General features: G+C 40.5%; 1 protein-coding gene across 5 annotated transcripts in view; it reads right to left on the bottom strand.

Moving 5' to 3' along the window:
* The window catches only part of USP40 (ubiquitin specific peptidase 40), a gene marked incomplete at both ends in the record, with an annotated part of 94,633 nt that extends 79,688 nt beyond the window's left edge, over positions 1 to 14,945 (bottom strand). For all 5 annotated transcript variants that reach the window (XM_080690306.1, XM_080690307.1, XM_080690309.1 and 2 more), the window contains 5 exons: positions 4,204 to 4,350; positions 7,709 to 7,873; positions 9,898 to 10,011; positions 11,391 to 11,458; positions 14,747 to 14,945. In XM_080690306.1, the coding sequence (XP_080546432.1) occupies positions 4,204 to 4,350; positions 7,709 to 7,873; positions 9,898 to 10,011; positions 11,391 to 11,458; positions 14,747 to 14,945 (693 nt within the window). The remainder of the gene's footprint in view (positions 1 to 4,203; positions 4,351 to 7,708; positions 7,874 to 9,897; positions 10,012 to 11,390; positions 11,459 to 14,746) is intronic.
* Positions 14,946 to 26,470: the final 11,525 nt, after the last annotated feature.

Genomic DNA, 26,470 nt, shown 5'->3' with positions numbered 1-26,470 from the left:
ATAATCTCACATAACAGTTTCATTTGTCTGATACCAAGCTTTTGATGACTTAAAGATAACATTTCAATATTTCTTTTTGCTTTCTTTCTTACCAGAGAATATTTTTTCTATTTTTTTTAGATGAAACTATCATATATTTATATATTTATTTTTCAGAAAAAAATCTATCCTAATATGGAATATGGATTCTAGATACCCAAAATGATCTTGAAAAAGAACAAAGCTAGAAGATATATATTTTCTGATTTCAAACCATATAAAGCTACAATAATTGAAACAGTGTAGTACTGTTCTAAAGGCAGATATATAAACCATTGGAGTTAAATAAAAGCCTAGAGCTAAATTCTTCCCTATATTGTCAAGTTATTTTTGACAAGGTTTCCACGAACATTTGGTGGAGGAAATAATAATCTTTTAACTAAATATTGTTGAAAAATAATAATTACATGGAAAAGAATAAAATTGGACCCTTACCTAATCCCATATACAAATATTAACTCAAAATAGATAAAAGACCTAAATATAAATTTTAAGACTATAAACTTTTAGAAGAAAATCTGGGTCATAAAACCTCACAACATTGAAATTGGCAGTTATTTCTTGGATATGATTTCAATGGCACAGGCAACAGAAGAGTATACAAACTCCCTAAAAAATAAAAAAATATTGTATATGCTATATCTGAAGGTATATTAATATTCCAACTAGAAATCCTAAAAATTAACAACAATAAAGGCAAACAATACAATTTAGAGATAGGTAAAAGACTAACATAAATAATGAATCTCCACAGATAACCAATCTTAGTTGTCTGTTGGATGGAAAATCTTGTTTCTCTGGTTCTGGTGTGTGTTACCTATTTCTTCTTTGTAGTTAATCTCTTTGAGTATTTTCTCTAGCGCTGGTTTTGAAGACATAAATTCCTTCAGTTTCTGTTTGTCATGGAAGCTTCTTATTTCTCCATCTAATTTGATAGAAAGTTTTGCTGGGTAGGAAATTTTGGGCTGGAAGTTGTTTTCTTTCAGAGTTTGGAATATGTTACTCCAAGCCCTTCTGGCTCTCATGACTTGGTTTGGGAAGTCTGGAGTGATTCTAATTGGTTTGCCTCTGAATGTCACCTGACCCTTTGTTTTTGTTGCCTTTAAGATTCTCTGCTTGGCTTCCACATTGGTCATTTTCACAATTATGTGGCGTGGGGATCCTCTTCTCCGATCCTGTCTAAAGGGAGTTCTATAAGTTTCCTGGACCTGTGTATCAACCTCTTGCTCTATGTTTGGAAAATTTTCTGCTAATACTTCCTTGAAGAGATTGTTGATCCCTTTGGTTTCACTTTCTTTTCCCTCCTCTATTCCAATTATTCTTAGATTAGCTCTCTTAAAATGGGCCCATATTTCTTCAATGTCAGATTCCTGCTGTTGGATATTTTTTTCTAGATTAGAAACTATGTGTTCATTTTTGGAATGATCATCTTCTAAGAGCGAGATTCTGTTCTCCATGTGGTCTAATCGGTTGTTTGTGCTTTGAATTGAGGCCTTTAATTCATCAATTGCATCCTTTATCTCTTTTTGGCTCTCTCTGAGTTCTTTTCAAAGCACCTCTATTATTTCTACAGTTATTTTCCTGATTTGATCTTCTAGAAATCTCTGATTTTCTGTTTTATCGGGTTCTGATGTTGTGGGGTTGTGGGCATTCATTGTTTCAGTGTTATTCCTCTTTCCCATGATTTCGGAAGTTTGTGCCTTCTCTGGGTTCTTCCCTGGGTCACTACGGCTTCACTTAAGGTGCTCTGGATCTCGAGTCTATAGTATCTCAGACCCCACTACTCCTTTACTGGGTTGTATCACAGAGTCTCCGACCCAGGGAGTCGATAGAGGCTGCTTTAAACTATGGGGGGTGCCAGGTTGCACGTTCTCCTATGGTGTGATATCTCTGCCACCGCCACTCCCCCACAGGGTCAAGTCCCAGGGAGTACAGTACTGGGATTTCTCCTCTGGGGCCTGCAATTTGACTCACTGTTGTTGAGTACGCAGATGTAGCTGTACTGGACTCGGTGAATTCGCTGGGCTGCCGCCGGTGGCAATATGGCGCCACTGCTATGCCCTCGGCCGTGAGGCTGGCGTATTTCTTCTTGGTTTTGAGTTCCACTCTGAATCCCTGCAGCGTGTGCTGAGCTCAGCCACTGGGAGCTTTAGATGCTCCCTGCGCCGAGAAATCCCGCCTGGCTATTCCGCAGCAGCTCACCTCGGCTTGCTGTAGCCTTCCGGTGAATTCGCCGCTGCCGCCGGCAGTAAAGCGCTGCTGCCGCGTCCTCGGGCGTGAGGCCGGTGTATCTCCTCTATGGCTCTGAGCTCTGTTCTCAGTCCGCTTTCAATCTGGAGCCTGGTGATTTTTTTGTTTCTCTGGTGATGGTGTTTTCTGGCTATGAAAGGCGCTGATTTTATGGTAATGGAGACTGGTTGTTAGCGGGGCTCTTAAGCCCCGCTTTTCTCGGTCGCCATCTTCCCGGAAGTCTCATTTCACTCTTTAAAAATTTTTTTTTCCCTTTCTGTAGGCTTCCTCTTTAAGTTGTTGATGGTTTCCTTTGATGAGAAGAAACTTTTTAGTTTGATGTTATCCCACATGTTAATTCTTGCTTTAATTTCCTGAGATTTGGAGGTTTTGTTGAGAAAGTTACTGCCTGTGCCAATATGTTGTAGTGTTGAACCTATGCTCTCCTCTACTAACTTCAGTCTTAGGTCTAATTTCTAAGTCTTTGATCCATTTTGAGTTGATTCCTGTGCATGGTGAGATATAGGGGTTTAGATTCATCTTTTTACAAATGGTTAGCCAGTTCTCCCAGCACCACTTGTTGAAAAGGCATCTGTGTGGAGATTCCTAAGAAAGCTAGGAAGAGATCCACCATACGATCCAGCTCTACCACTCCTGGGTATTTTTCCAAAAGGGTTGAATCCAGAGAACCATAGCAACATATGCATACCTTGTTCATAGCAGCACAGTTCGTAATAGCCAAAATATGGAACCAACCCAGGTCCCCATCAACAGATGAATGGATTGCAAAACTCTGGGAAATACACACAATGGAATTCTACTCAGCCATAAAGAACAAAATCATACTTTTGTAAGAAGATGGAAAGTCCTGGAGAGCATTATGTTAAGCGAGATCAGCCAAGCACAGAAGGAGAAGGTACATATGTTTCTGTTAATATGCCCAAACTAGGGAACCTAGAGGATACCAGTGGTACTCCAGGTAATGGAGGGGAAATACCAGCAAAGCTTGAATGGAAAGATAGGGGAGAAGACTGAACTTGATTAATGAGGGTCTACATCCGAATATGTGTAAAATTATGAATATGGCATGGTTACCCGGGACAATCATTGTTTTATTGCTGGGAGGGGGGAAGGGAAAACAGGGGCGGGAGGGGGGAGAGGGCATCAAGTATAGTTTAAATGTATACCATTTATGTTCAATAAAAAATAAAAAATAAATAAAAAATAAATAAAATTAAAAAAAATTTTTGTGTGGTACTGGGGGTGGAACCCAGGGGCTTTCTACCTCTGGGCTGTACTCCCAGACCTATTTTCTATTTTATTTGGAAACTGTCTCACTAAGTTGCTGAGAGCCTCACCAAGTAGCTGAGGCTGGCTTTGAACCTGTGCGCTCCTCCTGTCTCTGCCTCCCAAGCTCATTTCACTCTAGTCAAGGTTTCCCTTCCTTCATGGAATAACTCTGAATTACATCTATAGGAATGACTATATTTATGAATATGATGAATAAACGCAAGAAATGCAGAATTCTATGCTAACTGACATATTGATTTACTTTGCTTTTCTCTCTTGGCTCAAACTGCAAAAAAAAAAAAAAAATCAGTGGCTTTAATACTGTCTGTCTTTCATCTTATATTTTGTTTTGCTATACAGAAAAAACAAACAACCACAAGTACTGGGCTGAGGCCCTTAATTAACAAGGTAAGTTTTTCCAAGTGGGAGAGGGCCCGTACCTTGGCCTTGCTAGAATGAAGAACATTTATCAGAGTTATAAAAGAACTGCATATTAAGAAAATAAAGAGAATCATCTATTTTCATAGTAGAAAACAGAAAGAAATGTTCAGCAAGCTTCTTGATAGCAGGAATAAAAAACATATATTCTGTCTCCTTTACAACAGTAATTTGCCAAAAACAAAGAGTTTATCCAGCAGTTGTTACCTTTGTTGCTTGAACCAGCCGGTCACAAGTTCCACAGTGGTACAGGTTGTCACAGTCAAAAACTTCCTCTTCTACATACATGTTCCAGAGTGCATCTTCCAAACCCAATACATTTTTGACTGCTACTGTTAGATCTAAAAAGTCTTCCTGAAATGTAAAAGAATATTGAGAAAATAATTTCAGAGGCTTAAAAACATGTCACCAATTCAAATATAACATCAGAAATAATCAAATGTCTTTTTCCTAAAACACTAAACATATGAAGAGGTAGATGTCTTGATTAGATATTGTGATATTTATAATACTAAATTACCTTCCTTTATAAATCAAACTATAATTTAGCAGAAAATATACTAAAAAGACTTTTATAAAGGAAGATGTTTTTAAGTTTAGTGTAGGTGCAAAAACACATACCTGAACTCAAATACACACACACACACACACACACACAGAGTTTATTAGCACTGTTTTAGTCTTTCGACTACAATTATAATAGCAAAGGCAGGGTTGAATTATATTTCATTTTCCTTTGATAAGGTTGGTTTAAGATAAACTGAGGAAGTTATAAGAAACAATTATTTGGGGCCAACAAGTATCTCTATAAAAATTAAGAGGATGATATTTTGTAAAAAATAAGACTAGCTGGGCATGGTGGCACACGCTTCTAATCTCAGTGCTTGGGAGGCTGAGACAGGAGGATCAGACAGGTTCAAAGCCAACCTCAGCTACTTAGTGAGGCTCTCAGCAACTTAGTGACACCCTGTTTCCAAATAAAGTATAAAATAGGTCTGGGAATATAGTCTGGAGGTAGAAAGCCCCTGGGTTCCATCCCTAGTACCAATAATAATAATAATAATAATAATAAGAAGAAGAAGAAGAAGAAGAAGAAGAAAAAGAAGTCTAAGCCAGGTGTAGTGGCGCCCGCTTGTAATCCCAGTACTCAAGAGGCTGAAACAGGAGGATCACAGGTTCAAAGCCAGCCTCAGCAACTTAGCGAGGCATGTGCAACTTAGTGAGACTCTGTTTTAAAATAAAAGAATAAAATAGGTCTGGGGGTGTTGCTCAGAGGTAGAATACCCCTGCGTTCCATCCCAGTACCACCCCCTAAAAAAATAAGTCTATCAATCTGTTATAATTCCACTTGAATTACAATGTATTTCTAGTAAAAGTTGTATTCTAACTTGGTAAGTTCAAGTTATAATGCTGTATGTACACCCAGTAGCATTATTTTAAGGGATTATGGGGTCTGGAAAAACAATAAGGCACTAGTAGTTCATGGTAAAAAATTTAAATATTAAAACTAACATTTTTATAATATAGGTATAAAAGTCAATGTTTATAATTTATATTGTGCTTTCTATATGTTTGTTTTGCAATTACCTTGTAAATTATTATATTAGTGTTATCACATAGTAATTCAATGCCACTCACAACACCTTAATTATTTTCAAATAAAGCTGAACAAGAAACCCTCTATAAGCACAGACAAAAATGGGCAAGTATTTTTTTTCTTTAAATCCTCAACTCTTTCTTAAAAAATAAAGAATAAAGAAGTATATGGCCGGGCATGGTGGTGCACACTTGTAATCCCTGTGCTTGGGAGGCGGAGACCGGAGGACCATGCAGGTTTGAAGCCAGCCGCGCTGGCTTAAAAAACCCTGTTTCCAAATTAAATATAAAAAATAGGTCTGGGAGTGTAGCCCGGAGGTAGAGGGCTTCCAGGAACCCAAGTACCACCAAAAAAAAAAAGTATATGTGTATATACATACATATATATTTTTACATACACACATTTATATATTTTTATATATTTATATATATTTTTATATATTTATATTTCCAAAAGTACAATGAACACATTTATAAAAGGGCATTTTTTACTCATACAAATACAGACACTCTCCACAACTCCTGCCATAACACATGCTTATTAAAGGGCTCGGTGAGTAACCACTAGCTGTGTAAGATTTATAGAGCAAACAGGGGTTATATTTACATGCCCAGATCTCTAATATCTAGTTTCTAATTAGATTAAATGGGTAATCTGTTTTATTACAAAGCACTGAGGGTTATATTAATTAAAGTAGGATTATAAAGCTGGGCACGGTGGCACACACCTGTAATCCCCGTACTTGGAAGGCTGAGGCAGGAGGATCACAGGTTTGAGGACAGCCCCAGCCAGGAGTGAGACTCTAATCAACCTAGTGAGACTCTGTTTCAAAAATCAAAAAAGAGCCGGGCGTGGTGGCTTATGCTTGTAATCCCAGCATCTGGGAGTCAGAAAGCTGAGAATTGCGGTTCACAGCCAGCCTCAGCTACTTAGCAAGGCAACTCAGTGAGACCTGTTTCAAAAATAAAAAGACAAAAAAAAAAAAAAAAAAATTGGGCTAGGGGTGTAGCTTGGAGGTAGAATGCCCCTGGGTTCCATTCCTAGTATGGAAAAAAGCAGAGAGAAAAATAAAGCAAAATTCAAAAAAGAAAATAGAGCTAGGGGTGTAGCTTAGAGGTAGAATGCCCTGAGTTCAATGTCTAGTAACACACACACACACAGATACACACACACACACACACACACACACACACACACACACAGAGGATTATAAAAGCTTTATATATAATGAAGTCTATATATAAACTTTCAGAAGAATATTAATAAACTAAATCTAATATTTAATCACAGATTTTTGACAATTTAAGCATTCTTCAGTATTACTTATTCTTTTTATTACCTCCCTGATTAATTTTCTTTATAATATTCCAACCACGATGACACTGGCTTCTCTGACAAGGTGACAGTCTTTCTTCTTGTAAATACCCACCCCAAACTATTTCCCAAATATTAGAGTACTGAATATAAGACTGTTTTAAGCCGCGTATGGTGACACACACTTGGAATCCCAGCATTTGGGAGGCTGAGACAGGAGGATCCGGGTTCATGGACAATCTCAGCTACTTAGTGAGGCCCTTTGCAACTCAGTGAGATGCTGTTTCAAAATAAAGAATAAAAAGGGCTTGGAGGTAGAATGCTCCTGGGTTCCAACCACAGTACTGCAAAAAAGCCCAAAAATAATAATAATAAAGCTGGGTGTGGTGGCGCACGCTTGTAATCCCCGCACTTGGGGGGCAGAGACAGGAAGATCGCGCAGGTTTGAAGCCAGCCGTGCTGGCTTAAGAGACCATGTTTCCAAATAAAAATATAAAATAGGTCTGGGAGTGTAGCCCGGAGGTAGAAGGGCTTCCAGGAACCCCATTACCACCAAAAATAAAAAATAAAATAATAATAATAATTATAAGACCGCTTTAAGGTACTTGCCTCTTTTAGTTTACACGGAGAAATCTGGATTATAAACCGATGGTTCAAGTACAGTTAAAGTAAAAAAGGAAAAAACCCAAAGAACTATTTCTAGTAGTAAGCATTTTGATTCTCGTGTGTATTAGAGCTCAGAGATTTGATTTCCTGGATTATAGCTGACAGTATAATCCACTGCTAACATTGACGATTCACCTGCTTCTCACTGGTGTTGCCACATTCCTTGCACACAATCTGGTTCACAATGGTTCCGTGATACAGACGACGGATGAGGTCATGGCCAGAGGTCCCAACTAAGGAAGTTTCCAACGCACTGAAGAGAATCCGATTCAGTTCCTGCACATCATGCTGCCGCATTTCCTACAAAACAGGCAACTTTAAAATGTAATGTTGCACTAGTTAATAAAAACCTAAGGTTTCTAATGAAATCCAAAGAGAAGCCTTGGTCACATACAATGACTAAGCAAAACAAGCTGAAAGCAGGCTAAAAGATCTCCACCTATGTTTATTTATACCACAAAATGAAAATATGAGAAGGAAATGTACATATAACTCCCTCACTTAGCAACTGCCAAGTGTACACGTCATGGGGGAAGCTGTACACGTGTGTCAAGCCACAAAGAGAGGTGTGAGCTCAAGAGCTTTGGTGGTGTGTGCAGGGGTAAAATCTCACAGCGGCTGAACATTAGGAAGTGTCGGCATTAGAGAGGAACTAGAACTTATTGCTTTGAAGTATAGACCAACAAAAACAAGACTAACAGTACTGAGGAAATTCCAGATGGAATTAGTTTTAATCCATTTTGAGTCTCATAGCTGTGTTTTAATACTCCGTAAGAACAATTTATAAGTCAAAGCAAGTGGTCCACTATTATATAGAGGTAGAGAGGGGAAAGAGCTGCCAAAGGAGGAACCAGGAGCTTGGGGTCCAGGGGCTGGGAGGAGCTGGAGCTTTAAGGAGGGTGGTGAGCGCTAGTGCACCCACCCAGCTAAAGACGGAGGTGTCTTCTGGCCTTGACACATGGCTGTTGTTGTTGACTTTGACAAGAAAAGCAGAAAAGAGGCAGAGGAGCAAATTCAGAGTGCAGAAGTAGGGGCAGTGAGGGAGGCACTGCACAAAGAAGTTTCACTGAAGAACAGCAGCCCAAGGGGATGGAAGACAGAGCACGTGGTGGAACTGGAGATCTTTTTTTCTTTTTTCTTTTTTTTTCCTTTTGTGAGTCTGGGGATGGAACCCAGGGGCATTCGATCTCCGAGCTACAGCCCCTGCCCTGTGTTTTCTTCTTTATTTTGAAACAGAATCTCACTGAGTTGCAAAGGGCCTCACTAAGTAGTAGCTGAGGCCGTTCTCGAACTGCGATCCTTCTGTCTCAGCCTCCCAAATGCTGGGATTACAAGCGTGTGCCACCACGCCTGGCAAATTTTTTTTTAAGGAAAGGAAAATGGATTTAACTGAAAGCATTAGCCTTACATCTGAATTTAACACACCTGTTTAGGAAATGTATTGTCACCCCACTCTAAGTACACACTGTGGTACCACCTAGGTAGGGAGCGCTTCTTGTTAGAGGCCACAGCTTGGAGCTTACTGTTGAAGGAAACATGACAGCTTCTATTACCATTGCCTCTTTCAATCCTGTGACAGTCGCCTATTCCTGTCTTTGCAGCAAGACATCTCTTACATAAAAAAAGCTAGACCAAATCTGTCTTACTTGTACAGCTAACATCTTATCGATGTCGACAACACGCATCCTTAGCCATTGCAGGCAAATGTTTAGTGTGTGCACACAATGGAACATCTTTTAAGGGTTCAATCCAAGGTTGAGAGACAGTCTATCCAATAGGATACAGGAAGAGAACGAAGAGTCAGGGGCAAGTCAGGCCACACGAAAGACCTGCCAAGAACAGCTGTGACTGAAGCCAATGTTCCAATCAGAACACCCAAATTCAAACAAAGCACGTCACAATGTAGACAGCATTTCAAACAACCGCCATTTAGTTTGCCCATTATTGCTAGCCAAAGACTAAAAGGCTGAAGAGCAGTCTGCCGTATGAATAACAAGTAATTCCCATGCAGCAGGTGTTGCACTTGACTAGATACACAATGATTCTTAGGGTAGAAATTGCAACTCGGCTCCTATGCTCCTTGTATTTACAGCCTGCTCCTCAACCCCAAATCTGAGGCAGTCATAAAGTCCTGTATATAACAAGTACTGAAATTATACTTCTGCTTAAAATTAATTTGGGCAAGAAAGAAGCGTGCACACATATTGAGGCCCTAAGACAAAGTTAAAGGAAGTCAGGTAACATGTTAAACGAGTATTGATTCAACATGCTAAGCCAGTGTTGACTCCCCTCCCTTGCTGGTACCTTCCTCAGGGCCTGCGTACCTCATCGTCGGTCCACCCAAAGCTGCAGGTGAGGTCTGCTGTGGATGCAGCCTCCTGGTCTAAGAGCAGAAGCTGGGCAAACAAGCGCTGCAACTGCAAGGGTATCACTCGAACCTGGATGAGAAACAGATCGTTTCCATGTGAACGCTTAAGTGGGGTGAGGCTTTTTAAAAGAACTGCATACTAGTTTTCTCATCTTTCTTACTTGAAGAGAAAGTCCCTAAATTTCTCATTATACAAGGAGAAATAATTAAGATTCAGTTATTTGAAAACTCTTAATCCAAAAAGTTGTAGTTATTTGGAGTTTTCTAACTTGACATAGTTCATATCTATGTTAAAACTCACACAGTTCCTAATACATCACCCACATGATCACAGATTGACAGCAGTTAGGATCTCTGTCCCTTCTTCCTCTAAAATATCTCCAATATAGATATATTCCTACAGATCAATGTAGGAATTTTCCAGACACACAGACCTCGCTCTTGGTTCTGACAATTCACAGAGCAGCCAGCTCCAGGCCTGTTCTTGCCTATTTCAAGGTGGAGAAGGCTGGGGCAGACTCAAGAATGCCTTTGAGGGACTGGCCTGCAGGCCAGACTTTAAGGACTGGGAGGGAGAAAAAAAATATTATAAAAGTATTGGTCTGCAACAGATTGGGAAGAAAAAAATCCACAAAAAGTCCTTTGCCACACAGCTGGCTAGAGAGGCACTGAGCTGTATCATGAAATACCACTGTTAAGTAGAGACTTGAACCTGAAAGGGATGAGACTTCTGAATGAGGCCTAAGCAGGGAGATTAGGTCTGCACTTTAAATACACTTCCACAACAGTAACATAGTAAAGAATAAGCCAATTCCTTACTCAAGGTATTTCCAGAATATCAAATTGAAATAATACTGGTCTCTGTTTTTTGAGGACTATTGTTGTTATTTTTGCAAATAAGTGCATTAATTAGATATCTAGGTAGGCTAGTATTAGACAATTTGCAAATATCTCCTGTATCAGAAGAAAGAATAAGGCCAGGCATGGTGGCGTGCGCTTGTAATCCCAGCACTTAGGAGGCTGAGACAGGAGGATCACATAGGTTCAAAGCCAGCCTCAGCTACTGAATGAGGCTCTCAGCAACTTAGTGAGACCCTGTTTCCAAATAAAATATAACATAGGTCTGGGAGTATAGCCCAGAGGTAAAAAGCCCCTGGGTTCCACCCCCAGTACCACACACACACATTAAAAAAAAGAAGAAGAAGAAAGAATAAACATAGCAAAGGGAAGTATGTTTATAAATCAATGGCAGTATTGTATTTGAAAAAAAATCACTTTTGGAAGGAAAATTTCATTTCTAAATAGGTTATAGGCCAAGTCCCTTTCTGAAAATAAAGACTGTACTTGGTAATAAATAAAATTATTGTTTTCTATGAACAAGAAACTTAATTCCCTCCTTACAAACATTTGAATATCCCAAAACACCCCAGTAGGTCATAGATTTAATACCTTTGCTTCAGGCTTATCCTTATCCTCTAAAGAACCAAGCTCTTCCGGACCAAGAGAAAATAAAGCTTCTAAACAAACAAACAAACAAACAAACAAAAGACACAATTTCACCTTTGAAAAATGTTTAGAAAGCCAAGACCATCATTAAGTTAAATCAATTAAGGACTTAGCAATATGACCGGGACAATATTTACACCCGTAATCAACACATTTTGCTTTCTTGTAACATTTTTAACCACTGACTCTAAGAAAATAGAGTGGCAACGCTAAGGTTTGAGTATAGGAAATGTATGCACATAAAACTACTAACAGTTACCTCAAATATTTCCCATGGCCTGGCAGTGGGGCCCCAAAGGCATGAGGAATCTTTAGAAATATAAAAGTGTTGCAGATGTGTATTTAAATACCACACATGAAGCCGGGCATGGTGGTGCACGCTTGTAATCCCAGCACTTGGGAGGCTGAGACAGGAGGATCGTGCAGGTTCGAAGCCAGCCTCAGCTACTTAGTGAGGCTCTCTGCAACTCAATGAGACCCTGTTTCCAAATAAAGTATAAAGTAGGTCTGGGAGTATAGCCCAGAGGTAGAAAAACCCCTGGGTTCTACCCCTAGTACCATCAAAAAAACCCAAACAAAACAAAACAAAACAAAAAAACCACACGTGAGAATGCCAATTGGCCTCTATGGGGAGAGTCACCTTTTATCTTGATATCATTTCCTTCCTTTTCTTTGTTTGAAAACTGTCTTTTTCAGTAGTAGTGATCTTAGCTGGAAAAAAAGAGGTTGGTAGCCCTGGGCCAATCTCTAGAATTTTTTAAATAATTCAACATGTAGGTTGGTCACTTTATGGGATTTATCTGAATCTTTTGGGAGTTCTGGTAGGAATTCCTTCTGAGAAACTTTGGTACATATTCCAGGGTAATAAGGGATGGGTGTGTCTCCTTATTGAAAGGCCACTTTTGCCCTAGTGATTACTGTTAAGAATGTTATACTTTGTGCTGGGACTAAGCAAAAATAAGCTACAAACCTACAGGCTAAAGCAAAAAACCATATGGGAACTTCGAGAGTCACTACTCTTAGCTACACCGTACCAATCATACACTGGAACCCAGTCAAGTCATACTCTCTAAGATACTCTTCAAAAAAAATCCAAAATGTTTCTCCTGGTGTTTTGCTAGTGTTTATCCTTTCTGTGTTATACATCCCCTTCAGTCAGTATCAGGATCATACTAAGCTGTATATGGAAAGTATATTCCACACTTCAACATCAAACCATGTGCCTGCTTGGTCGGCCAAGGGGAAGCTGACCCGCATCTCTGGGCTCTACTCCTGGTTCTCTCCATGACCTGCCTGGCTCCCTCACCCTCCTCTGCAGTCTCTTCTGGAGGCACTTTTCTACTTCAAGCTGCCCTTTAACTTCAATGATATTAAAACCTGGACGTTTTCTATTAGGAATCTGCCTACTAATGCTGAAATTACCGGTTGCACCAGGAAGATATCTTTACGGAGAAGATAGCCAGGGGATCACTCTGAAATCCTCCATGCAGCCCAATTCATTAGAATGGCCCTGGGAGGGGGACAATGGCAAATACTAAATCCATGGAGGGGGATGTCTTTCTAAACTTAGAAGCGACAGAAGGCATCACAGAGACCTAGTAAGTAGAGTTGATGGGAAGAGGGAATGTGCACTCAGATGCAGGATGAGTCAGGCTGTTTGTCCTTAAAATATAGAGACCCCGTGGAGGCCTGAGCTCAAAGTCATGTGACACTGGGGCCGCAAATCAGGGTCTGGTGAAGGCCAAGTTAACGCTCATGCTGGAATCAAAAGGAACACAGATGCTAAGACCCCTGTGAGGAAGCAGGTTTGTAGAAATGAGGATGGAACAAAGATGCAGAGGACAGGGGCAAGAAATCAAGGAACATGAAGTCAGGCTGCTGCTGCTTACTGGTTTCTGAGTCCTCTTATCCTCACAATAAATCCCTTTTAAGACAGTTACTCGGAGTGGGTTCCTGTTCTTAATACAAAAATCCCTTCCATAAAATCCTTGAGTCTTTGAAAGATTACAGGAAGGAAATGTTATATATATGTTACTTTCCCTTCTCAGAAGGGTCTGCAACAGACAGTGTACATTAATCGGGCAGATTAATAGTCCTATAATGAATGTCTGAATATTCGCCCAAGTTGAGAAAAGACTCTGAATAGCACCAGGTCATCAAATTCTGAAGCTAAACAAATTCAGGACAGATCAGATCAGTGTCAGAACTTTCTGGATTTCAGCAATGCAGATGAACAACTTTGAATGTGTATAAAAATGACATCCCTCCCCATTCTAAGAGAATATAATTGTATGGGTAACCCTGGCTTACGTCTTTGTTACTTTGGAGAATGTTTTCAACTCATAAATATAAATAACCATAATGAAGTCAGAGTTATTTTTATGTTGTTTTCTAAATTATAAGAATTAAGCCAGGTATACACCTATGATCTCAGTACTTGGGAGGCTTAGACAGGAGGAATGAAAGCTGAAGGCCAGTCTGGGCACCTCAAGTGAGACCTTGTCTCAAAATAAAAAATGGCTGGGGGTATAGCTTAACAGTAGAACACCCTTGGGTTCAATCCCCAGTACCACACACACACACACACACACACACACACACACACACACAAATTATAAGAATTAAGCTGGGAGTGGTGGCGCACACCTGTAATATCAGCACTTGAGAGGCTGAGACAGAACACAACAGGTGCAAAGCCAGCCTCAGCAACTAAGCAAGGCCCTCAGCAACTAGTAAGACTAGTTCAAAATAAAAAGGAAAAGGAGTGTAGCTCAGAGGTAGAACACCCCTGGGTTCAAGCAAGTACCACAAATAAAAAAATAAAAAAGTATAGCTGGCCTGGGTAGTGCATGTGTATAATCCCAGTACTTGGGAAGCCAGAATGAGCACAGGCTTGATACCAGAGCCTTAGCAACTTAAGCAAGGCCCTTAAGAACTTAGTAAGATCCTGTCTCAAAATTAAAAAAAAAAAAAAGTAAAATAGGGCTGGGGATGTTGCTCCGAAGCAGAACACTCCTGTGTTCAAACACCAGTAACATAAACACACACACAAGAATAGCAAAGTATACTGCCTTATTGTTGTTACTAAATATTACTATAATTACGCAGAACATATTTAAAATAATTTAAGTTTCACATTTCTCTGAAGAGTGAACCACCAATTTATGTTTTACATCTGCAGCAATAAACACATACTATGGGATACATTTTTAAGATACTTTGTCTATTTGTGCCTTTGTATAATTACATGTAAAGTGGATGGTACCTATTACTATTCAAATGCATGTAACATAGCATACCTCTGAATTCAGGTGTGAAATGAAGGGTCTGAAGAAGGGAATTGAGGTAACAGGTTCCACCCTGATTTCTGATTCCACTCAAATTGGTGAATTCTCTAGGAGCAGGTAGCGCCAAAGCTTTAGTCTTTAACTTCTTCCCCTTACCATACTGATTATTTGACACACTGGAATAATCCTCTTCAAATAGGTCCCCAAACATTGTGAAACACAGTTACTATCCTTAAAAAAAAATTACATGTTATACATACTTTTTTATATTTTTAAATAAGTTTCCCCAAATCTATTTTATACTTGGGGGTAGTTACTGTGTTATTTTTCTTTAGAAAATATGTAACAGTACCGTTTGTGAAGCAGCAAAATCTCAGTGTTTCTCATCCTTTCCAGGATTCTAACCAATCTGTGTGACTTTGGGCAGGTGACTTAACCGTTTTTCTTACAGGGTCGATTAAACAGCAAACGACATAATAAAAGAAAGGCCCTGAGTACAGAGTTTGGCCCACGATGAATGAGAGCTGTTCTTAAAAAGGCATATTCATGTCACTAATGAAAAATGAAAACCCATCCTGAAAGCCAATCCTAGATTCTGAGAGTTGACAGAGCCTTAGGACCATGACTTGCTCACTAAAATCTCTGCTTTTCAGTCCTCAGGATCTTGCATTACACTGACATTTAAGTCGATCAAACGAATCTTCTGTATAGCAGTAAAGGAAGACCTCCGGGGAGGAGAGGCTACCACCGAGATGATGCAGTCTGAAGGCCTTCCGGCACCTATCCTCCGACCTGAAGATTAGCCCTGTGGACCTGGGAGTCCTGCTCAGAGCTTTCCATGGAGGGTGGCGCGGGCCCGCGGGAGGTGAGAAATACGCAGCGCCGCGCACGTTTCTAAGAGACACGAGGCACCGAAACCCAACTGTGCCCCCTTTTCAACTCATTTCTCAGAAGAAATGCCCAAGAAATGGAACTCGAGAGTCTAGCCTCGAGTTCAAAGAAGTCTGGACTCCCGTTTACTCATTCGGAGCCCTGCAGCCCACCAAGTCACCGCGGGGCCCAGGGACGCGAAGAAGCGGATGGCCCCGCGCCCGAGACCCCCAGACGCCCGCCCCGACGCCGGCCGAGCGCCGCGCCGCGGGCAGGTCGGGCCGCCCTCGCCTCGCCCTCCTCAGGCGGCGGCGCAGCCCGGTCCCTACGCTCCCCACGTCCCTCCCGGGATCCCCGGCGCCGGCCCCACTTACTGCCTAAAGCCCAGATCCCCGCCCCCGAAAATACTACAAGGGAACGAACGCGCCCGAAAAGGGCGCCGCCATGTTAGCGAGGGCGGGTCTCCGACAGCGACGTTTGGGGCGCGGACTACACTTCCCAGGGTGCCCCGCGGCAGCGCCGGGTCGCGCGGGGCCCGATGGGAAGCGTGGTTCTTCCGGAGACTTGGACGTGAGGGGATGGGGAGGCTGGAGGGCGGAGAAAACGCACGGTGTTGAACTCGGGTTTGAAAGCGGGTCACTGGAAAAATCAATGCCCGAGCTACGAGTGTTGGGAAAAAGAAAGTTTTATTGAAAGTCCTAACAAACGGGGACAGATTAATGCTTTAAATTCTCGTCTTTTTGGGGAGGGGTAGGATATAAATTTACCTATTTATATAGGTAATATGAAGGACAGGTCAGGGACTTTGAACAAAAATTAGCATTTTCCAGAAATATCTGAATCGGATATTTGGTGCTGGTTGGCTCGAGTGCAGGCGTGTTCTTATGTTGTTGGGACGGGACGCTGTGTTTGGAGTCTGTGCTTAGGGTTAGCAAACAGCTCCTGCAATCAGCTCAGAAAACAAGATCAAAGGAGTGCAAGGTGAGGGCCACAGTCTGAGAATGGGAAAGGGACAGGAATAAAGGAGAAACACTGACGGCAACAGTCGGTTACAGAGTGAATGAAAACAAACACCCGTTAGGAGGCTGCTCCTGGAGTCCAGGAAAACGACTGGGGCAGAGGGTGTCTTCAGGAGGCAGAGGGCAGAGCTGAGGTCCTGGCTTTGGAATGTGTTAACTGGGCGAGACTGAAATTAGTTTCCCAGTATCCTCTTCTGGATGTTTCTGCTTAGGGTGGGTCTCAGCTATTTGGGGCTGAAACCGGAGGGTGAAAGTGAAGCAGGCAGGGGAGGGAGCTAGTGTGGGGAGCCAGTAAGGTTTCCCTCTTTAAGAATACTTCTAGCCTGGCGTGGTGGCGCACGCTTGTAATCCCAGCATTTGGGAGGCTGAGACCTGGAGGATCACGGTTAGCGGACAGCCTCAGCTACTTAGTGAGGCCCTCTGCAACTCAGTGAGACCCGGTTTCAAAATAAAGAATAAAAAGTAGGGCAGGGGGTGTAGCTCGGAGGCCAAATGCCCCTGGGTTCCATCCCCAAACCCGCAAAAAAAAAAAAAAAAGAAAAAGAAAAGAATACTTCTGACTGTCCTTTGCCCAGAGCCAATAAGGTTTGGGGTCATGGAAAGTTAAAGGTCTGAGAAAAGCTCAGGTGGGATTGATTGACTTGACATTATGCGCACAGGTTATGCGCACAGGTGGTGACGGCACAAGGGTTGATGTTATGCGCACAGGTGGTGACAGCAGGAGGGTTGACTGACCTGGAGTTGTGTAAATAGGACCAGAGTGATAAACTCTGTATCGGTCAGTAGAGATATTGACCCGGGAGTGTACTGGCGATCCTTCCATGATAGAATTAAATATTCTTTGAATAAAATTTTTAGAATTGAATTCTTTTCATCCTCACTCCTCTCTTCGGAACCCGTACTTTTGCGGCTGGCTCTGGCAAGCTAGTGAGAGACGCAGTTGATGGGGAGTGTGCCGGTATTGTGGTATTAATTACAAAATGTAAAAAGTAGTCAGGGCCTAGGTACTGTGCAGACACTCAGGCAGGGAGGGGAGGTAGCTGTTACCAAAAGTGATTAGCAAGTACACAAAAAAGTTGTAGCCCAGGGCCTTCATATTTTAAAGACAAGTTTACATAATAAATAACTTCTAGCAGATAGGCTTAAACTCCCAAGGATGGGGGAGGATGTACAGGCCTTCCTCAAAGTGGGCAGATACCATGGGACCCCTGAATTTGTTAACCAAATAACACATTTTGGTCTTAACAAAGAATTGCACCAGAGATGAGGGGAAGTCCACACCTGCATCAGGGCAGGAAGAAGGCTTTTTTTCAAGCTGGATGGGAGATAGTGAATCCTCATAATCAAAAGGCTTGCACGGAGATAATGGGTGGGGCCATACCTAGTTGGGTCAGGAGCAGATAGACTATTGGTTAAGCAAGATGGGAGATAATCTATAAAAACTATTTTATGAGCCGGGCGTGGTGGCACACGCTTGTAATCCCAGCATTCGGGAGGCTGAGACCAGAGGATCGCGGTTTGTGGACACCCTCAGTTACTTAGTGAGGCCGCCCGCAACTTAGTGAGACCCTGTTTCAAAATAAAGAATAAAAAATAGGGCAGGGGGTATAGCTTGGAGGTCAATGCCTCTGGGTTCCATCTCCAGACCCACTAAATAAATAAATAAAAAAACCCTGTCTTATGATAAAAACTGTCAGTGTCTATTTTCAAGGCACTCCACTATGTCCCTCTGATGTAGTGCTATAATAATTCTGTCCCTTCTTTCTGCCTTTGTAATAATAAAAATTGCTTAAGCTTACAGCAGTATAGTTCTGGCTAATTTTTCTAAACAAGCTAAGAACAAGAACCACGGCAACTCCATCTCCAACCCCAACTGTTACAGTTTTGGCGTCATTACATTAGTCTCATGAGCACACTCTCATTGGCCCACCTCCTCTAGCCACGCCCCAACTTCAAACCTGGCTGCCTCGCATAATACAGAAACTTCTCTGGGGGACGTTTTATATCCAACCTATAACATGATATTAGGTCTATTTACTTAGGTCTTTAATAATGGTTCTCATTGGTGTTTTAAAGTTTTCAGTACATGGTCTTTTGTCAAATTTCTCCCAAGGTGGTTCATATTTTTGCCTATTTATTGTTTATTTTTATTGATACATTATAATTATATGTGAGATTTGTACATTTATGTACATAGCACTATTTGGTTTGTTTCCTTCCCTATACCTTCCCTTTCTTGACGCTCCTCCATACCCTGGCCCCCTTCTAATACTCCCCTGGTCTCTGTTTTCATGAGGTCCCTTTTCTTTCCAGGTTCCATAAAAGGGAGAAACCATATGACCCTTGACTTTCTGAGTCTGGCTGATTTCAGTTAGCATGATGTTTGCCAGTTCCATCTATTTTCCTGTAGAGGTCTAAATCTTTGCTTTGGATATGAAAGCATGCAGGAAAGAGAAAGGTATGAAATAGAATGTTCCAGCAAGCATTAAGGATGTGACTACCTACTGCACTGAAGTGATCAAGAGACCCTTCCAGGTATTTGATTCTATTTGATTATCATCTGTTTTAACTCATTTTCTCTCAAATTTCAAGAGCTATTTTTGTTTGTGTGTGTGTGGTGCCAGGATGGAACCCAAGGGCATTAAACCTCCGAGCTACACTCCCAGTCTCCTAACTTTTAGTCTTTTTATTTTTTGAAACAGGGTCTCACTGAGTTGCGAAGGGCCTAGACTCTGCCTCCCAAATGTTGGGATTAAGAGCATGCGCTGCCACGCCTGGCACAAGAGATTTTTTTTTTTCTTTTTCTTTTTTTTAACGACAAGAAATTTGTGGAATACATAAAGGAGAGTTGTTTTTTTTTTTTTTTTTTCACTACTGGGGATGGAATCTAGGGGCATTCTACCTTTGAGCTATACCCCTAGCCTCACTTTTTTATTTTGAAACTGGGTCTTACTGAGTTGCAAAGGGCCTCGCTAAGTAGCACAGGCTGTCTGTGAACAATGATCCTCCTGTCTCAGCCTCCCAAATGCTGGGATTGCAAGCGTGCGCCATCATGCCGGGCTAGGAGAGCTCTTTTGATATAGTGTTTTTGGGTCCTTTTGATGTATGTGGCCTCATTGTGGCCAAATACTTTTCTTTGTCTTTGGTGGTCTTCACCAGGGGAATATTTTGCCAATATCTTGAAGAAGGTCCCAGACTTCTCTTGAGAATCTCAGCTGTCATGAGATTCTCAGATTCTCTCAGCATTCTCAGATGATATGACTTTCATGGAGAGAGTTCATAACCACATTTCCTACTTGAATGATTATTTATTTTGCCCTTGTTATTATAAAAATATTAGAAATTGCCTCTGACATTCTCCTAACACCCATCCCAGCATATGCTCTCTTCAGCCACACATCAGTTTGGTTGTTATAAACAGACTTTTTCAGACTATCCTAGATCTGTGAACCCAACATGATCTTTACTAGTGGAATCAACTGCCATCAGGGAGAGCCATTGCCCAAGGGAGGTTACCTCTCTGTCAGTATACTGAGACTAACTTGTTTTTGAACATAAAAAAGAGTTCTTACTGAATTGTAATTTGTTATTTACATTTATGATGTCTGGAATTTCTTCCTGGCAGTTTATTATGCCAATTTCTTATTTGGGCTTGCAAATTTTATAAAGCTGCCCTCGTATATATCAATGGTAGTATTGCACATAGTTTCAAAGCTACATTTTAAATATTGCTTCAGAAAACCTCTAAAAAACATACTAGGATATGAAACTATTTTTTTTGTTTTAAACATTTTATTTACCAATAGCAACATACGCAATAGTGTTTTCATCTCCCATAGGCTATAAAACCAATTAGGGAAGAACAATCATACTTTTACTCAAGGTATTATAAGTAATTTCAACAAATTATTTAAAATACTAGTTTATATGTTCATAACAAACCTATATTTTTTGTAAATTATTGGTTTCTCTATATAAATTTTCTTATTGGAATTTTAAATGTTTACTTTATTCTTTTTATATTTTTAAATTTTTATTGGTGCATTGTAGTCATACATCTTACTGGAGTATGACTTCATTCTTTTTTTTTTATTTTTTATTTTTTATACATTTCCTTTTTTCAGAAAAAATTATCCTAACATGAAATATTAACTCTAAGTACCCAAAACAATCTCAAAAATGAACACAGCTAGAAGATGTACATTTTCTGATTTTAAACCTTATAAAGCTACAATAATCAAAACAGTGTAGTACTGCTATAAAGGCAGATATATAAACCAGTGAAGTAAAATAAAAAGCCTAGAAATAAATTCTTCCATAATGGTCAAGTTATTTTTGACAAGGTTTCCAAGAGTGTTTGGTGAAGGAAATAATAATCTTTTTATTAAATATTGTTGAAAAATAATAATTACATAAAAAAGAATAAAATTGGACCCTTACCTAACTTTTAGAAGAAAACCTGGGTCATAAGACTTCACAACATTGAAATTGGCAGTAATTTCTTAGATATGATTCCAAAGGCACAGGCAACAAGAAAATAAACAAACAAACTTTATAAAAAATAAAAAAAATTATACCTCCAAAGACAATGTAAACAGAATTAAAAGTTACTGATAGAATGGGATAAAATATTTCCAAATGCTATATCTGAAGGTATATTAATATTCCAAAGAGAAATCCTAAAAATTAGCAACAATAAAAGCAAACAATACAATTTAGAAACAGGTAAAAGACTAAAATAGATAATGAATCTCCAAAGATTTTTATGACCAATAAACACATGGATATTACTTATCATTATCATAATATAACTAATCGTTAAGGAAATACAAATAAAAACTGTAGTGAAATACGACTTCACATTTGTTAGGATGGCTACTTAACATTAATTACCTTGCTCCAGTCCTTTACCTTGAGTTTGTTACTCTCTTTACTTGTAAAGTATGTTTTTGTAAGCAGCAGATGGATGGATTCTGCTTTTAAATCCATTTTGCCGCTTTATGTCTTTTTATTGGGGGAATTGAGGCCATTTACATTCAGTGTGATTATTGGGAGATAACTTTTCATTCCTAACATGTTAAGATTTTATTTCTGTTTGAAATACTGTTTATTCTTCTTTGCTTAGTTGTCTGCTGGATGGAAAATCTTGTTTCTCTGGTTCTGGTGTGTATTACCTATTTCTTCTTTGTAGTTAATCTCTTTGAGTATTTTCTCTAGGGCTGGTTTTGAAGACATAAATTCCTTCAATTTCTGTTTGTCATGGAAGCTTCTTATTTCCCCATCTAATTTGATAGATAGTTTTGCTGGGTAGGAAATTTTTGGCTGGAAGTTGTTTTCTTTCAGAGTTTGGAATATGTTACTCCAAGCCCTTCTGGCTTTCATGACTTGGTTTGGGAAGTCTGGAGTGATTCTAATTGGTTTGCCTCTGAATGTCACTTGGCCTTTTGTTTAGGTTGCCTTTAAGATTCTCTGCTTGGCTTCTACATTGGTCATTTTGACAGTTTTGTGGTGTGGGGAACCTTTTCTCTGATCCTGTCTAAAGGGAGTTCTATAAGTTTCCTAGACTTGTGTATCAACCTCTTGCTCTATGTTTGGAAAATTTTCTGCTATTATTTCTTTGAAGAGATTATTGATCCCTTTGGTTTCACCTTCTTTTCCCTCCTCTATTCTGATTATTCTTAAGTTAGCTCTCTTAAAATGGGCCCATATTTCTTCAATGTCAGATTCCTGCTGTCTGATTTTTTTCCTAAGTTATAAATTATGCGTTCGTTTTTGGAGTGATCATCTTTTAGGAGCGAGATTCTATTCTCCATGTAGTCTAATTGATTGTTTATAGTGTGAATTTACGCCTTTACTTCAATGATTGCATCCTTTATTTCTTTTAGACTCTCTAAATTCTTTTTGAAAGTCCTAATTATTTCTACAGTTATATTCCTGATTTGATCTTCTGGAGATCTCTGAATTTCTGTGTTATCAGATTCTGATATTGTGTGGTTGTGGATGTTCATTGCTCTATTGTTGTTCTTCTTTCCCCATGATTTCAGAAGTTTGTGTCTTCTCTGGGTTTTTCCCTGGGTCACCACGACTTCACTTAGGGTGCTCTGTATCTCAAGTTTGTGGTAATCTCAGCTGCCACTACTCCTTTACTGGGATGTATCGTAAAGTCTCAGACCCAGGGAGTTAATCAAAGCTGCTTGAGACCGTGGGGATACCGGACTGGGAGTTTTCCCATAGGGAGGTGCAACTAGTGTGTGGTATCTCTGCCACCACTACACTTTCCCTGGGTTGGACTGCAAAATCTCAGACCCAGGGAGATTATCAAAGCTGCACAAGTCTTTGGGGGTTCAGTGCTGGGATTTCTCCTTTAGGGGCTGCAATTTCACTTATGGTTATTGTGCGTGCTGATCTGAAGCTGTCACAGGCGTAGTGAACTTGCTGCCGCTGCTGGCAATATGGCGCTGCTGCCATGACCTCGTCCATGAGGCTGGCATATTTCTTTTCTGGTTTTGCGCTATTTTCTGAGTCCCTGGAAGGCGTGATGAGCTTGGCCACTGGAAGCTTTAGATGTTCTTTGTGCTGAAAGAACTGGTGAATTACACCCGAATGATCTGCAGCTGCTCACTTCAGTTCCTTGTTTACCTTTCCTCTCTGGAGCCTGGTGCTGTGAGGCAAGATGGCACCGGTGCGGTTCTGCTGCCACAATGAGGGCTGGTTTCTTTTCTGGTCTTTAGTTGTTCTTCTAGTTTTCTTTTTCTCTGTCCCTTGTGTTTACATTTTTTATTTCTCTGCAGATAGTGTTTTCTGGCTATGAAAAGCACTGATTTTGTGGCAACAGAGATCAAATGTTAGTAGGACTCGTAAATGCTGCTTTTCTCGGTCGCCACCTTCCCAGAAGTCGATATGAAACTTTTTTTGTCAGTGCTATGCTACCCTCTATGGAAAAGTGCTTTTAGTATTTTTACATGAATTTTCCTCAGTTTTTGCACTTATTTTATGTGTATCCATATATCTAATGGAAAATTTTATACCTATTTTATTAAAGAACGTCTAATAGTAAAATGTATATTGTGTTTTTACCTTGTATTTTTCACTTGTCATATATTGTGGACAAGTTCACTGCCCAGTCTTTTAAAAGTTGACATATTCTTTTCTTAATTGCATTAAAATATTTATCCACCTTATTGTTTGGAACAAGCCATAGTGATAAATATTTATATATTTTTTGCTTTTTGCTTTTATGAACAAGACTATAGTAACCATTCTCTTTTTTGTTTGAATATTTTCTAGGTACTTTATTGCTACTAGTTTCTAATTTTAAAATATTTTTGGTGGTACTGGGGTTCCTGGAAACCCTTCTACCTCCGGGCTACACTCCCAGACCTATTTTTATACTTTTTTATTTGGAAGCAGGGTCTCTTAAGCCAGCGAGGCTGGCTTTGAACCTGCGCAATCCTCCTGTCTCTGCCTCCCAAGCATGGGAATTACAAGCATGGGCCACCATGCCCAGTTTCTGATTGCTTTTTTAAGCTTTCCAAAGGGGAAATTCTATTTCCCTACCAAGTAGCCATGCACCGGGGGAGTTTATTTCTTTTTCTTCCTTTTTGAACTCTTTTTATTTCAAATAGGCACTCTCCTGGTGCTTTACTTGGCCACCCACTCTCTGAGAAGTGTTCCAGCACTTTTTCTTTGCTCCCTGTATCAGTATTGGGTAATGACTTCAAAATGTATTTAAAAAATAGCTTGGGTATTAATGTGCCAATATTGGAAAATGACTTTGGTATTAATGTATTTGAAAATGAATTTGGAAAATGAATTTGGTAGTAATGTATGGAAAACCGGTTTCAAAATGTCAAAAGTATTCAGGTCCTAGCTGTTATAATGCAGAGTACCCTCACTAAAAGTAATTAGCAAGTAGGTAGAAGAGTTGAGCCTAGAGTCTTCATATTCTAAAAACTGGTTTACATAATAAATGACATCTACCAGAAAAGATAAGAATTCCCCAAGAGTGCAGGAGGAGGGTGCAGAGTGTGGGGGGAGGGAACTGGCCTCTGTGAAAGGGAAGCAGATACCATGTGGCCCCTGACTTTGTTAATTATTCTGGTCCTAACAAAGAATCCTAGGCTTACAGCTGCAGTAAGGCAGGAAGGTTTTTTTGGCTGAGCTAGAAATCCCCATAACCATAACAAAAAAGGGGCCTGCATGGAGTTAATGGGCGGACTTACACCTAGGTCAAAGATTACTTGGTAGAGCAAGATGAAGGACCATGTATCTATAAAAGTGCTCTGTATCCAGAAGAATTTGGTGACTTTTTTTCAAGTCACCCCCTATACTACCTCTGGTATAGGGCTTTATTAAACTCTGTCCTATCTTTTCGTGTTTGTAATAATAAATTCATGTAAGCTTCCAGCAAGAGTTCAGGCGAGTGTTTTCTATACCTAGCTCAGAACAAGAACCCACGGCTACACTTCTCACTGTAAAGGTTTCAGGAGCCCAACAGAGCCCTCGAAACACATCTGCTGCCAGGACAGTTCCGGCACCTTAACACTCCCCTCTCACCCTGAAGCTGCATATCTGTTGATTTAATGCTATCTCAGGTAGCTGCCAGTATGCGCTGGGTGCCTTTTTAGCCTCCCTGCCTGTTCTGGTGTATTGCATTTTCAGTTGGGCCTGAGCTCTGAGACCAGGCAGTGTCATTTCTCGGGAAAATGGACCTGAAGCTATACTCTTTAGAGATACACAGTTCAGAAATGCCTCCATTTCAGAGTAGAGCCACGGGGCAGGGTACCTCTTGGCTGATTAATTGGCTGTTTGATCTGCCAGGGAAGGCAAGTAGACCCCTATACTTTTCTGAAATGTGCAGAGTTTTTTTCTGCCTGGGCAGGTTGTTGCCCCTGCTTTTGGCTGAGTGGAGCCCCTGTTTGACTTTCTATATCTAGTGAGTTGAATTCCTCTATCTGAAACCAATAGAAATGGGAGTCTGGCTGTTTGGCAGGGGTCACTGTGGTGATCCCTTAGGCTGAACAGGGAGAATAATAGTCTCTGGTCAAATGCCAGGGAAAACCTCCCACTCCATGCTTCTTATGCAGACCAGCTAAGCTATGAGGTTAGATTTTGAGGTTGGCAGATATCTCTGAGCAGGTGCCACAACTCTTAGCAAAACTGAGGGTCTGATGTCTGCACTTTGGTTGCTATGACCACTGCTTCTTTTCTCTGTCTTTGCCTGACCCTAGTGGTCCAGCTATGTTGTTTCTACTAATAATCCCTATGAGGTGAGCTTGGTTTGGGACACCTGGAACCATCTTGGAATGCTAGGATAGCTGGGTGCCTGGCTCCAGTTCTCTTTTCCTCCTGTGGGACCTGGCAGCCCTGTATGTTGTATGTATTTGGGCAAAGGGAAGGCTAGCATGGTCACAAGACCTTCTTCTTTTTCTTCTAAATAAAATGTTATCCAGTTCTGTGAGCCCACTGGTGGCAGACTCATGTCCCAGTGTTGGATTTTCAAAAAGATGTCCTAGTCTGTGGGTTGCTGCTGCTTGAGCTTTTAATCTTTCTGAACTGTCAAAGTCCAGAAGCATTGCTTTACATTTTGTTTCTAACCTCACATCACAGTTCAGTGCCTTATCAAGATGATAAGCTCTTCTAATCAGGAAAATAAAGAAGTAGGAGACCAGCAAATGTTACTCATTAATCATTGTTCTGTTTAAATCACTGGCAGTAGGTGTTTTTTATGCATATATGAAGACACACCCTTTTCTGGCACAGATTTAGTGCTTGCACTTCTTCCGCCTGCAGTATTGCATGAGCTTAGAATCTGGGTAGCTGGATGGTTCTGAGCTGTAGTGGTCCA

This window comes from Muscardinus avellanarius, assembly GCF_963383645.1.
Source record: "Muscardinus avellanarius genome assembly, chromosome: 2".
NCBI lineage: Eukaryota > Metazoa > Chordata > Mammalia > Rodentia > Gliridae > Muscardinus > Muscardinus avellanarius.
The sequence above is the reverse complement of the archived record's forward strand: the minus strand, read 5'-3'. Positions and strand labels throughout refer to the sequence as shown.